Source organism: Nerophis lumbriciformis, linkage group LG26 (genome assembly GCF_033978685.3).
Source record: "Nerophis lumbriciformis linkage group LG26, RoL_Nlum_v2.1, whole genome shotgun sequence".
Taxonomy (NCBI): Eukaryota; Metazoa; Chordata; class Actinopteri; order Syngnathiformes; family Syngnathidae; genus Nerophis; species Nerophis lumbriciformis.
The window spans coordinates 37,855,117-37,869,294 of NC_084573.2; the positions used below are offsets into that span (position 1 = coordinate 37,855,117).

The following is a 14,178-nucleotide window of genomic DNA, read 5'->3' on the forward strand; positions in this document are numbered from 1 at the left end:
ACTTTCATCACCTACTACATGTTTAAGGGTGTGTACATAGTGTGTACTTTCATCACCTACTGGGTGTTTATGGGTGTGTACTTAGTGTGTACTTTCATCACCTACTGGGTGTTTATGGGTGTGTACATAGTGTGTACTTTCATCACCTACTGCATGTTTATAGGTGTGTACATAGTGTGTGAACTGGGTGTTTATCGGTGTGTACTTAGTGTGTACTTTCATCACCTACGTATACGTATCTACATGTTACGTATCTACATGTTACGCATCTACATGTATCTACATGTTATGTATCTACATGTTACATGTCTACATGTCAGTATGTCAGGTATCTACATGTTAGGTATCTACATGTTAGGTATCTACATGTTAGGTATCTACATGTTACGTATCTACATGTTATGTATCTACATGTTACGTATCTACATGTTACGTATCTACATGCTATGTATCAATTTGTTATGTATCTACATGTTATATATCTACATGTTACATATCTACATGTTACGTATCTACATGTCAGCATGTCAGGTATCTACATGTTAGGTATCTACATGTTAGGTATCTACATGTTACATATCTACATGTTACGTATCTACATGTTACGTATCTACATATTATGTATCTACATGTTACGTATCTACATGTTACGTATCTACATGTTACGTATCTACATGTTACGTATCTACATATTATGTATCTACATGTTACGTATCTACATGTTATGTATCTACATGTTATATATCTACATGTTACATATCTACATGTTACGTATCTACATGTTACGTATCTACATGTTATATATCTACATGTTACATATCTACATGTTACGTATCTACATGTCAGCATGTCAGGTATCTACATGTCAGGTATCTACATGTTAGGTATCTACATGTTAGGTATCTACATGTTACGTATCTACATGTTACGTATCTACATGTCAGGTATCTACATGTTACGTATCTACATATTATGTATCTACATGTTACGTATCTACATGTTTTGTTTGTGAGAATGTCAATGTGTTGTCTGAGTGACGTCAGTGAGTGAGTGGACGAGTAAAGAGAGGGAGAGGTAGTGCATGCACTGCGCAGTAGAGTGACGAACAGGTCTGGTTGTGTCCTGCAAAACTAATAATAAAGCAACCAGATTGTCACAAATCGGCGGCCTTGAATTCTGACCTGAAAGCGGATCTTAGCAGACCCATTGCGGGGTAAAGTGAACTCAAAGGAACGTCTCTCCCCTGTGCTCCTTGACGACAGTCTGCACTGGAGCAGAACAGCAGGACATTTTGACCTGTCACTCTTTAAACTCCTTGTGCAGATCTGAATGTTCATTAGTAGCCATCTCTCCGGTATATTGTGCAACCCTAGTGTATGCTGATTGTCCAAATGGTAAAAAGAGCCTACCGTCATCCGCGGAGGCGTCACTGCAGTAGCCGTCATATTTGGCCGTCAGGGGGCTGTACTTCTGCCGGCTCTCCCAGCGGAACCTTGCCGCAGGTTTGACGTTACTGCACACGTTGGACCCTCTGAGGCCTTGGGCTCGACTGACGGCTTTCTGGTACTGACCCATCAGTTCATCCTCGCTGTCTGACGAGGAGCCCTGCTGGTCGTCGTCAGCGTAAACATTTTCTGTTGGGGGTAAGAAGAGATTGTTTACGGTTTATGAAAACAAATGAAAGTGCTGGAGAGAATAAACAAGTAGAACTCTTTGGTGGGAGGCAAAATGATGTCGGACTTTTTAAATAAAGACTTAAATCTCACATACCAAACTACAATAGCAGGTACAGAGCCCACATAAGGGCAAGGAAAAACTCACCCCAGTGGGACGTCGATGTGAATGACTATGAGAAACCTTGGAGAGGACCGCATATGTGGGTAACCCCCTCCCCCTCTAGGGAGACCGAAGGCTCCAGTACTATAGAATGCCCTCCCGGTAACAGTTAGAGATGCTACCTCAGTAGAAACATTTAAGTCCCATCTTAAAACTCATTTGTATACTCTAGCCTTTGAATAGCCCCCTTTTTTTTAGACCAGTTGATCTGCCGTTTCTTTTCTTTTCTCCTCTGCTCCCCCCTCTCCCTTGTGGAGGGGGAGACACTCAGGGGGTGCTGAAGTAAACATGTTGTTTGGTTTTTCCCATTAACACATCTTAACAATTCCTCTAATGTTATTTCATCAAAGAGAGAGAAACTATTTTGGAGGGCATTATCCGCCGTAGATACAGTCGTATCTGTGTTAATAGGACCCAGTTGTAGCTGCGATGCATTGTCTTTAATCTCCTTTCTAATGAGTTCAATTGTCTTATTAAAGAAATTCATAAAATCATCTGCCGAGTGGGTGGAGCTACTGGGAGGAGTCCCTTGTTGGGTTAGCGATGCTACTGTACTAAACAAAAATGTAGGATCATTTTTGTTGAGGTGGATGAGATTTGAGTAATATTTAGCTTTAGCTAAGGTAAGCATGTGTTTGTAAGTTATTAAACTATCACTCCATGCTTGATGGAAAACCTCAAGTTTAGTAGCACGCCATTTGCGTTCCAGAATTCTACATGATAATTTATGGGCTCTAGTTTCTTCTGTAAACCATGGGGTGCGCCTTTTAGGGGCTCTTTTTAGCTTTAGCGGTGCTATACTATCAATGGTGTTACGCAGGGCGTCGTTAAAGTTGTTAGTGAGGTTATCAATAGAGCCGACATAATTTGGGAATGGTACCATTACCGAAGGCAGTAGGCCAGCAAGAGTCATCGTTGTGGCATCATTAATGTTGCGGCTGCTATAGCAGTTATTATTATTAGTTTGTTGACAATGAGTCAGAACTTCAAATTTTATAAGGTAATGATCGGACATTACTTTAGTATACGGGAGTATCGTAACTTTGGAGGTGGTGACACCCCTGACAAGCACTAGATCTATCGTATTACCGTTGCGATGTGTAGGTTCATTTATTATTTGTGTAAGACCACAGCTATCAATTATAGTCTGGAGCGCCATGCACTGAGGGTCCGATGGGGTATTCATATGGATATTAAAGTCCCCCATTATGATTATATTGTCGGCGTGCGTCACTAAATCAGCAACAAACTCTGAAAATTCACTGATGAAGTCCGAATAGGGCCCTGGGGGGCGGTAGATAACAGCCAGGTGGAGAGGCAGCGGTGTGACAAACCTAATAGTAAGCACCTCAAACGAGTTATATTTATTATTTAGGTTCGGGGTAAGGTTAAAGTTTTTGTTGTATATGAGTGCGACTCCCCCACCCCTATATATATTTTCTTCAGCTCAACTCATACAAAACTGAAATCCTTGTCTTTGGCCCAAAAAGTAATAATGGACTCAGACTTGAAGTTTAACAGTCAAGTCAATAACATCAGCAGCTTTTTACCACCTGAAGAACATTGACAAAATCAGAGGAATAACGTCTAAATCAGACTTAGAAAGACTAATCCATGCCTTGGTCTCCAGCAGGTTAGACTACTGTCATGCTCTTCTCACTGGGCTCTCTAAACCAGCTGTAAAGTAGCTGCAGTCCATCCAAAAATGTTGCTGCTCGAGTCCTGACTAGAACCAGGAAATACGACCAACTCCTGTTGTTCAGAGAATAGACTTTAAAACAGTCCTCCTTGTGTTCACGTCTGTTCATGGTCTTGTGCCAAAGTACATCTCTGACATGTTAGAACCATAAGAACCATCTCGACCTCTGAGAACCTCAGCGAGTGGTCTCCTGGTGACATGTTAGAACCATATCAACCATCTCCAGCTCTGAGAACCTCAGGGAGTGGTCTCCCGGTGACAAGTTAGAACCATATGAACCACCTTGACCTCTGATAACCTCGGGGAGTGGTCTCCTTCTGACATGTTAGAACCATGTGAACCATCTCGACCCCTGAGAACCTCAGGGAGTGGTCTCCTGCTAACATGTTAGAACCATATGAACCATCTCCAGCTCTGATAACCTCAGGGAGTGGTCTCCTGGTGACATGTTAGAACCATATGAACCATCTCCAGCTCTGAGAACCTCAGGGAGTGGTCTCCTGGTGACATGTTAGAACCATATGAACCATCTCGACCCCTGAGAACCTCAGGGAGTGGTCTCCTGCTGACATGTTAGAACCATATGAACCATCTCCAGCTCTGAGAACCTCAGGGAGTGGTCTCCCGGTGACAAGTTAGAACCATATGAACCACCTTGACCTCTGATAACCTCGGGGAGTGGTCTCCTTCTGACATGTTAGAACCATGTGAACCATCTCGACCCCTGAGAACCTCAGGGAGTGGTCTCCTGCTAACATGTTAGAACCATATGAACCATCTCCAGCTCTGATAACCTCAGGGAGTGGTCTCCTGGTGACATGTTAGAACCATATGAACCATCTCCAGCTCTGAGAACCTCAGGGAGTGGTCTCCTGGTGACATGTTAGAACCATATGAACCATCTCGACCCCTGAGAACCTCAGGGAGTGGTCTCCTGCTGACATGTTAGAACCATATGAACCATCTCCAGCTCTGAGAACCTCAAGGAGTGGTCTCCTTCTGACATGTTAGAACCATATGAACCATCTCCAGCTCTGAGAACCTCAGGGAGTGGTCTCCTGGTGACATGTTAGAACCATATGAACCATCTCCAGCTCTGAGAACCTCAAGGAGTGGTCTCCTTCTGACATGTTAGAACCATATGAACCATCTCCAGCTCTGAGAACCTCAGGGAGTGGTCTCCTGCTGACATGTTAGAACCATATGAACCATCTCCTGATCTGATAACCTCAGGGAGTGGTCTCCTGGTGACATGTTAGAACCATATGAACCACCTTGACCTCTGAGAACCTCAGGGAGTGGTCTCCTGCTGACATGTTAGAACCATATGAACCATCTCCAGCTCTGAGAACCTCAAGGAGTGGTCTCCTTCTGACATGCTAGAACCATATGAACCATCTCCAGCTCTGAGAACCTCAGGGAGTGGTCTCCTGGTGACATGTAAATTCTCAGAAAAACAAGAAATCAACAGACTATTGTGACTTGGACTTTTCTCTGATCAAAGAAATTGTTGATTTTATAGCTGTCCCCTTCACTTATATATGTAATATTTCTTTTATAAAAGGAGTTTTCCCAAAGAAAATGAAAACGGCAAAAGTTATTCCCATCTTCAAAAGTGGAGATAACCATCAGTTCACCAACCAGAGGCCTATTTCTCTACTCTCACAATTTTCAAAAGTCCTTGAAAAATTATTTGTGTCAAGATTAGACAGTTTTATTGATAAGCATCACTTGCTAAGTGAACACCATTACGGTTTTCGACCAAACAGGTCCACTTCCATGGCAGTGATGGAACTAGTTGAGGAGGTAACCACTGCAATTGATAAGAGGGAGTTTGTTGTTGGCGTTTTTATTGACCTGAGCAAGGCCTTTGACACCATCGATCACACATTACTTTTAAACAAAATGCAGAGGTATGGTTTTAGAGGTCTTGCTCATGATTGGTTGAAAAGTTATCTTGGTGGTAGAGAACAGTATGTGCATATGAACAATGTAGATTCAGATAAAAAGATTATAACACATGGAGTACCCCAAGGTTCTGTACTGGGACCAAAATTGTTTTTATTGTATATTAATGATATCTGCAAAATCTTTAAAAAACTCAATTGTATTCTCTTTGCTGATGATACAAGTCTGTACTGTTCTGGGCAAGACCTTGGCCAACTCCTAGAGACTGTAGAGAGCGAACTCCATATACTAAAGCAATGGTTTGATGCCAATAAACTGTCAATCAACCTAAATAAAACAAAATATATACTTTTTGGAAATAGGAAAAATAACATACAGTGTCATATAAGAATTGATGATATGGAGATAGAAAGGGTGTATTCAACAACATTTTGGGGAATCTATATAGATGATGAATTAAATTGGAAACTGTACATAAATATACTTAAGACAAAGATGGCAAAAAATATTGCTATGTTACATAAAATCAAAAACTCCATAAATCAAAAGGCTCTTAATATGTTATATAATTCTTTCGTACTCCCTTATCTTAATTATTGTGTTGAAATCTGGGGTAACAATTACAAAACAAACATCAACTCTATATTCTTACGTCAAAAGAAAGCGATTAGAATTGTAAATTATGCAGATTATCACGACCATACCAATGCTCTGTTTATTAAATTAAAAACATTAAAACTGCATGATCTTGTTGACCTCAACACTGCTATTGTGACGTACAAAGCTCATAACCACATGCTGCCTCGGTGTCTACAGGAGAGGTTCAAACCCAGAGAAAATCCCTATGACCTCAGAGGTTCAGCTGTCTTCCAGAAAGCTAAGATAAGAAGGATCTTAAAAAGTAGATGTGTTTCTGTCAGGGGGGTTCAACTGTGGAACAGCTTGGATGATTCCTTCAAATGTTCCAGGTCCATTCACACATTTAAAAAACACTTTAAGACCAATGTCTTGGAAAAATATATCACTCTTGAATCAACACAGTAGTTAATACTATGATCAATGTTAATTAAAATACTAAATGTGGGATATAAATAATAATGGAAGTATAATTGTTTGTATATAGTATATAAATTGGTGCAAAGGTTTAACACGCGTATAAGGATATTTTACATGCCTTTACTGTGTATATAATTGAACAGTGTTCATATTGTGTATAATGTGTATTTATAATATGTTGTACAAAAGACATTTCATAATTTTCGGAAGTTCATCTTGTACTTGACTTTGTTTATAGGGTTAGGCGCAATAAGTGTTCAACTTCAGCCTAAACCCTTTCGGTCTGCAACATTTTCATTTTCAATCTATAAATGTACAACTGTTTGTTTATTTTGTTGACCATTGACCGAAGAATAATAATAAACTAAACATGTTAGAACCATATGAACCATCTCCAGCTCTGAGAACCTCAAGGAGTGGTCTCCTTCTGTCATGTTAGAACCATATGAACCCTCTCCTGATCTGATAACCTCAGGGAGTGGTCTCCTGGTGACATGTTAGAACCATGTGAACCATCTCCAGCTCTGAGAACCTCAGGGAGTGGTCTCCTGCTGACATGTTAGAACCATATGAACCATCTCCAGCTCTGAGAACCTCAGGGAGTGGTCTCCCGGTGACATGTTAGAACCATATGAACCATCTCCAGCACTGACAACCTCAGGGAGTGGTCCCCTTCTGACATGTTTGAACCATATGAACCATCTCGACCTCTGAGAACCTCAGCGAGTGGTCTCCTGGTGACATGTTAGAACCATGTGAACCATCTCCAGCTCTGAGAACCTCAGGGAGTGGTCTCCTGGTGACATGTTAGAACCATGTGAACCATCTCCAGCTCTGAGAACCTCAGGGAGTGGTCTCCTGCTGACATGTTAGAACCATATGAACCATCTCCAGCTCTGAGAACCTCAGGGAGTGGTCTCCCGGTGACATGTTAGAACCATATGAACCATCTCCAGCACTGACAACCTCAGGGAGTGGTCCCCTTCTGACATGTTTGAACCATATGAACCATCTCGACCTCTGAGAACCTCAGCGAGTGGTCTCCTGGTGACATGTTAGAACCATGTGAACCATCTCCAGCTCTGAGAACCTCAGGGAGTGGTCTCCTGGTGACATGTTAGAACCATGTGAACCATCTCCAGCTCTGAGAACCTCAGGGAGTGGTCTCCTGCTGACATGTTAGAACCATATGAACCATCTCCAGCTCTGAGAACCTCAGGGAGTGGTCTCCCGGTGACATGTTAGAACCATATGAACCATCTCCAGCACTGACAACCTCAGGGAGTGGTCCCCTTCTGACATGTTTGAACCATATGAACCATCTCGACCTCTGAGAACCTCAGCGAGTGGTCTCCTGGTGACATGTTAGAACCATGTGAACCATCTCCAGCTCTGAGAACCTCAGGGAGTGGTCTCCTGGTGACATGTTAGAACCATATGAACCACCTTGACCTCTGATAACCTCAGGGAGTGGTCTCCTGCTGACATGTTAGAACCATATGAACCATCTCCAGCTCTGAGAACCTCAAGGAGTGGTCTCCTTCTGACATGTTAGAACCATATGAACCATCTCCAGCTCTGAGAACCTCAGGGAGTGGTCTCCTGGTGACATGTTAGAACCATGTGAACCACCTTGACCTCTGAGAACCTCACGGAGTGGTCTCCTTCTGACATGTTAGAACCATATGAACCATCTCCAGCTCTGAGAACCTCAAGGAGTGGTCTCCTTCTGACATGTTAGAACCATATGAACCATCTCCAGCTCTGAGAACCTCAGGGAGTGGTCTCCTTCTGACATGTTAGAACCATATGAACCATCTCCAGCTCTGAGAACCTCAGGGAGTGGTCTCCCGGTGACATGTTAGAGCCATATGAACCACCTTGACCTCTGAGAACCTCACGGAGTGGTCTCCTTCTGACATGTTAGAACCATATGAACCATCTGCAGCTCTGAGAACCTCAGAGAATGGTCTCCTGCTGGTGACCAGAGTCAGGACCAAACATGATAGAACTGAGTTTCAGTTTTATCCTCCTAAAATCTGGAATAGTCTTCCTGGAGATGTGAGACACTTTGATTTAATTGTGCATTGAATTGATTTGAATTAAATTATGATTGTTTTTGTTATTGCATTTTTTGTGAAATATTTATATTTTTGCCTTCTTTTAATTTTCTGTAGAGCACTTTGAATTGTCTTATGTAGGAATAGTGCTCTAGAAATAAACGTGCCTGTATGAAAGTGATGCTTCTAGAAAACTGTGCAACACAAACTGTGATGTAGTTTTGTCTGTCGTCCAGCAAGAGGCAGCAGAGCCATTTAGCAGAAACTGCAATATTCTATTGTATTGTTGTCATGATTTAGTATGACGTAAACCACAATTGTGTTACGATTGTGACTTTGAGAGCAGCAATAGACACTTGGCAAAACAGAGTGAGGTGGACTTTTGTGATTGACACAGACTTGAGAGGGACATATTTGCAATGACATCATAAATGGCCAGTAGGTCAAATCATCACAGCGCTTTACTTTGTGTTTATATCCTGTGTATGAATGTTTGCTAGATGTTTCCATGGTGCACACACAACCTGTGCAGGCTCCCCGGGGGCCACCAGCAATTTTAAACTTGTTGACAAGAAAAGACTTTCCACTTGTCAGCAGCAGTTCTCCCTCTGGAGGTAGGGAACATGTAACATGTATCTGTGGAGAGGTCACTCCTTTTCACACTTGGATTTTCTCTACTTGTGGAATATAATAGTGAAATAATAATATATATATATATATATATATATTTGGACACACCGTTTCAGGTGACTACCGCTTGAAGCTCATGGAGAGAATGCCAAGAGTGTGCAAAGCAGTAATCAGAGCAAAGGGTGGCTATTTTGAAAGAAACTAGAATATAAAACATGTTTTCAGTCATTTCACCTTTTTTTTGTTAAGTACATAACTCCACATGTGTTCAGTCTTAGTTTTGATGTGACAATCTACAATGTAAATAGTCATGGAAATAAAGTAAACACATTGAATGAGAAGGTGTGTCCACATTTTTGGCCTGTACTGTATGTACATATATACACACACATGTATGTACATATATACACACCTGTATGTACATACATACACACATATGTACATATATATACACACATATGTACATATATATATATATACACACACACATATATGTAAATATATACACACATATGTACATATATATACACACATATGTACATATATATACACACGTGTACATACATATATACACACATATGTACATATATACACACATATGTACATATATATACACATATGTACATATATATATATATATATACACACATATGCACATATATATACACACATATGTACATATATACACACATATGTACATATATACACACATATGTACATATATATACACACTCATATATGTACATATATACACACACATGTACATATATACACACATATGTACATATATATACACACATATATGTACATATATATATACACTCATATATGTACATATATACACACACATGTATGTACATATATACACACACATATATGTACATATATACACACATGTATGTACATATATACACACACAAATGTACATATATACACACATATTTACATATATACACACATATATGTACATACTGTATATACACACATATGTACATATATACACACACACATATATGTACATATATACACACATATGTATATATATATATATATACACACATATGTACATATATATACACACACATATGTACATATATATACACACATATATGTACATATATACACACATATATACACACATGTATGTACATATATGTATACACACACATATGTACATATATACACACACACATATTTACATATATATACACATATATATGTACATACTGTATATACACACATATGTAGATATATACACACATATGTACATATATATACACACACATATATGTACTTATATACACACATATGTACATATATATATATATACACACATATGTACATATACGTATATACACACACATATGTACATATATACACACATGTATGTACATATATACACACATGCATGTACATATATACACACATATGTACATATATACACACATATTTACATATATATACACACATATATGTACATATATATACACATATGTACATATATACACACATATGTACATATATACACACACATATGTACATATATATACACACATATATGTACATATATATACACATTTTTACATATATATACACACATATATGTACATACTGTATATACACACATATGTACATATATACACACACACATCTGTGTACATATATACATACATGTATGTACATATATATACACACATATGTACATATATATATACACACATATTTACATATATATACACACATATATGTACATACTGTATATACATACACATGTAGATATATACACACATATGCACATATATATACACACACACATATATGTACTTATATACACACATATGTACATATACGTATATACACACACACATATATGTACATATATACACACATTTATGTAAATATATACACACATATATGTACATACTGTATATACACACATATGTACATATACGTATATATACACACACACATATATGTACATATATACACACATATATGCACATATATATACACACATATATGTACATATATACACACATATATGTACATATATAGACCCATATATGTACATATATACACATATATGTACATATATACACACACATGTACACATTTATGTAGATATATGTGTATATATGTACATATATACACGTATATGTACATATATATACACACATAGGTACATATATACACACATATATACATATATACACACAAGTATATATATATATATACACAATTATGTATATTTATGTACATATATATAAATATTGGAAACACATCATTTGCAAAAACAATTTTGAATAAAGCATGATGCAGTCATCCTCTGTCTTCTACTAAATGCTGAGTATTTACATGCTGCTTTACATACCTGCAATGGTAGCCCAAGTGCGTCACATTCACACACTGACTTAGTAGAGGATTTCAGATGTGGCTCACCTTGCAAGTCTGCGTTCTTCCTGAAGTCGTCGAGGCACTGAAGGCTTCCTGCTTTCTCCAGCATGGACTTGTTGTTGAGGTACCAGAAGATGAGAGTCATGAGAGTGATGAAGAGTCCGATGGCTGTCAGAAAGCCCAGCACCTCTGGAGAGACTGACAACAAAACACACACAAACACTGGACTGAAATCATGTCAACAAGTCACATATACATAGGGCTGGGCTATGGCCTTTTATTAATATCTCCATATGTTTAGTCCATGTCACGATACACCATATACAGGTAAAATCCAGTAAATTAGAATATTTTGAAAAACTTGATTTATTTCAGTAATTGCATTCAAAAGGTGTAACTTGTACATTATATTTATTCATTGCACACAGACTGATGCATTCAAATGTTTATTTCATTTAATTTTGATGATTTGAAGTGGCAACAAATGAAAATCCAAAATTCCGTGTGTCACAAAATTAGAATATTACTTGAGGCTAATACAAAAAAAGGGATTTTTAGAAATGTTGGCCAACTGAAAAGTATGAAAATGAAAAATATGAGCATGTACAATACTCAATACTTGGTTGGAGCTCCTTTTGCCTCAATTACTGCGTTAATGCGGCGTGGCATGGAGTCGATGAGTTTCTGGCACTGCTCAGGTGTTATGAGAGCCCAGGTTGCTCTGATAGTGGCCTTCAACTCTTCTGCGTTTTTGGGTCTGGCATTCTGCATCTTCCTTTTCACAATACCCCACAGATTTTCTATGGGGCTAAGGTCAGGGGAGTTGGCGGGCCAATTTAGAACAGAAATACCATGGTCCGTAAACCAGGCACGGGTAGATTTTGCGCTGTGTGCAGGCGCCAAGTCCTGTTGGAACTTGAAATCTCCATCTCCATAGAGCAGGTCAGCAGCAGGAAGCATGAAGTGCTCTAAAACTTGCTGGTAGACGGCTGCGTTGACCCTGGATCTCAGGAAACAGAGTGGACCGACACCAGCAGATGACATGGCACCCCAAACCATCACCCAACCATGCAAATTTTGCATTTCCTTTGGAAATCGAGGTCCCAGAGTCTGGAGGAAGACAGGAGAGGCACAGGATCCACGTTGCCTGAAGTCTAGTGTAAAGTTTCCACCATCAGTGATGGTTTGGGGTGCCATGTCATCTGCTGGTGTCGGTCCACTCTGTTTCCTGAGATCCAGGGTCAACGCAGCCGTCTACCAGCAAGTTTTAGAGCACTTCATGCTTCCTGCTGCTGACCTGCTCTATGGAGATGGAGATTTCAAGTTCCAACAGGACTTGGCGCCTGCACACAGCGCAAAATCTACCCGTGCCTGGTTTACGGACCATGGTATTTCTGTTCTAAATTGGCCCGCCAACTCCCCTGACCTTAGCCCCATAGAAAATCTGTGGGGTATTGTGAAAAGGAAGATGCAGAATGCCAGACCCAAAAACGCAGAAGAGTTGAAGGCCACTATCAGAGCAACCTGGGCTCTCATAACACCTGAGCAGTGCCAGAAACTCATCGACTCCATGCCACGCCGCATTAACGCAGTAATTGAGGCAAAAGGAGCTCCAACCAAGTATTGAGTATTGTACATGCTCATATTTTTCATTTTAATACTTTTCAGTTGGCCAACATTTTTAAAAATCCCTTTTTTGTATTAGCCTTAAGTAATATTCTAATTTTGTGACACACGGAATTTTGGATTTTCATTTGTTGCCACTTCAAATCATCAAAATTAAATGAAATAAACATTTGAATGCATCAGTCTGTGTGCAATGAATAAATATAATGTACAAGTTACACCTTTTGAATGCAATTACTGAAATAAATCAAGTTTTTCAAAATATTCTAATTTACTGGCTTTTACCTGTATAAGTGGATATTTTGCCTTAGCCTTGAATGAACACTTGATGCATATAATCACAGCAGTATGATGATTCTATGTGTCTACATTAAAACATTCTTCTTCATACTGCATTAATATATGCTACTTTTAAACTTTCATGCAGAGAAGGAAATCACAAGTAAAAGTGTATTTATGAAACAGTTATTAAGCAGTGGCACAAACATTCATGTCATTTCCAAAACAGAAAGTGCAAGATTGTCAGAGACATTTTAAAACAAGCTTTTAGTGCACTTTTGTGCATGATGTCACTAAGATGACATATCAAAACAACACTCAATTAAAGTGCACTTTTTGTACAGAACGCCACTACAATAGTTTAAAACAAATAAAGTGCACTTTTGTGCATGATGTCACACAAGATATTTCAAGTGTCAAATAAAAATCCATCCATCCATCCATCTTCTTCCGCTTATCCGAGGTCGGGTCGCGGGGGCAGCAGCCTAAGCAGGGAAGCCCAGACTTCCCTCTCCCCAGCCACTTCGTCCAGCTCCTCCCGGGGGATCCCGAGGCGTTCCCAGGCCAGCCGGGAGAGATAGTCTTCCCAGCGTGTCCTGGGTCTTCCCCGTGGCCTCCTACCGGTCGGACGTGCCCGAAACACCTTCCTAGGGAGGCGTTCGGGTGGCATCCTGACCAGATGCCCGAACC

General features: G+C 39.6%; 2 protein-coding genes across 2 annotated transcripts in view; both read right to left on the reverse strand.

Annotated features, from left to right (window-relative positions):
- syt14a (synaptotagmin XIVa) overlaps positions 1–14,178 on the reverse strand; it is a 115,377-nt gene that overhangs the window by 65,386 nt on the left and 35,813 nt on the right. Inside the window, exons 3-4 of the mRNA XM_061986941.2 lie at positions 11,629–11,781; positions 1,410–1,634 (exon numbers count right to left, since the gene is read on the reverse strand). Of these exons, the coding sequence (XP_061842925.1) occupies positions 1,410–1,634; positions 11,629–11,781 (378 nt within the window). The remainder of the gene's footprint in view (positions 1–1,409; positions 1,635–11,628; positions 11,782–14,178) is intronic.
- The window catches only part of sdsl (serine dehydratase-like), a 78,871-nt gene continuing 76,340 nt past the window's right edge, over positions 11,648–14,178 (reverse strand). Inside the window, exon 10 of the mRNA XM_061986955.1 lies at positions 11,648–11,781. The gene's annotated coding sequence lies outside the window, so the exon portion shown is untranslated. The remainder of the gene's footprint in view (positions 11,782–14,178) is intronic.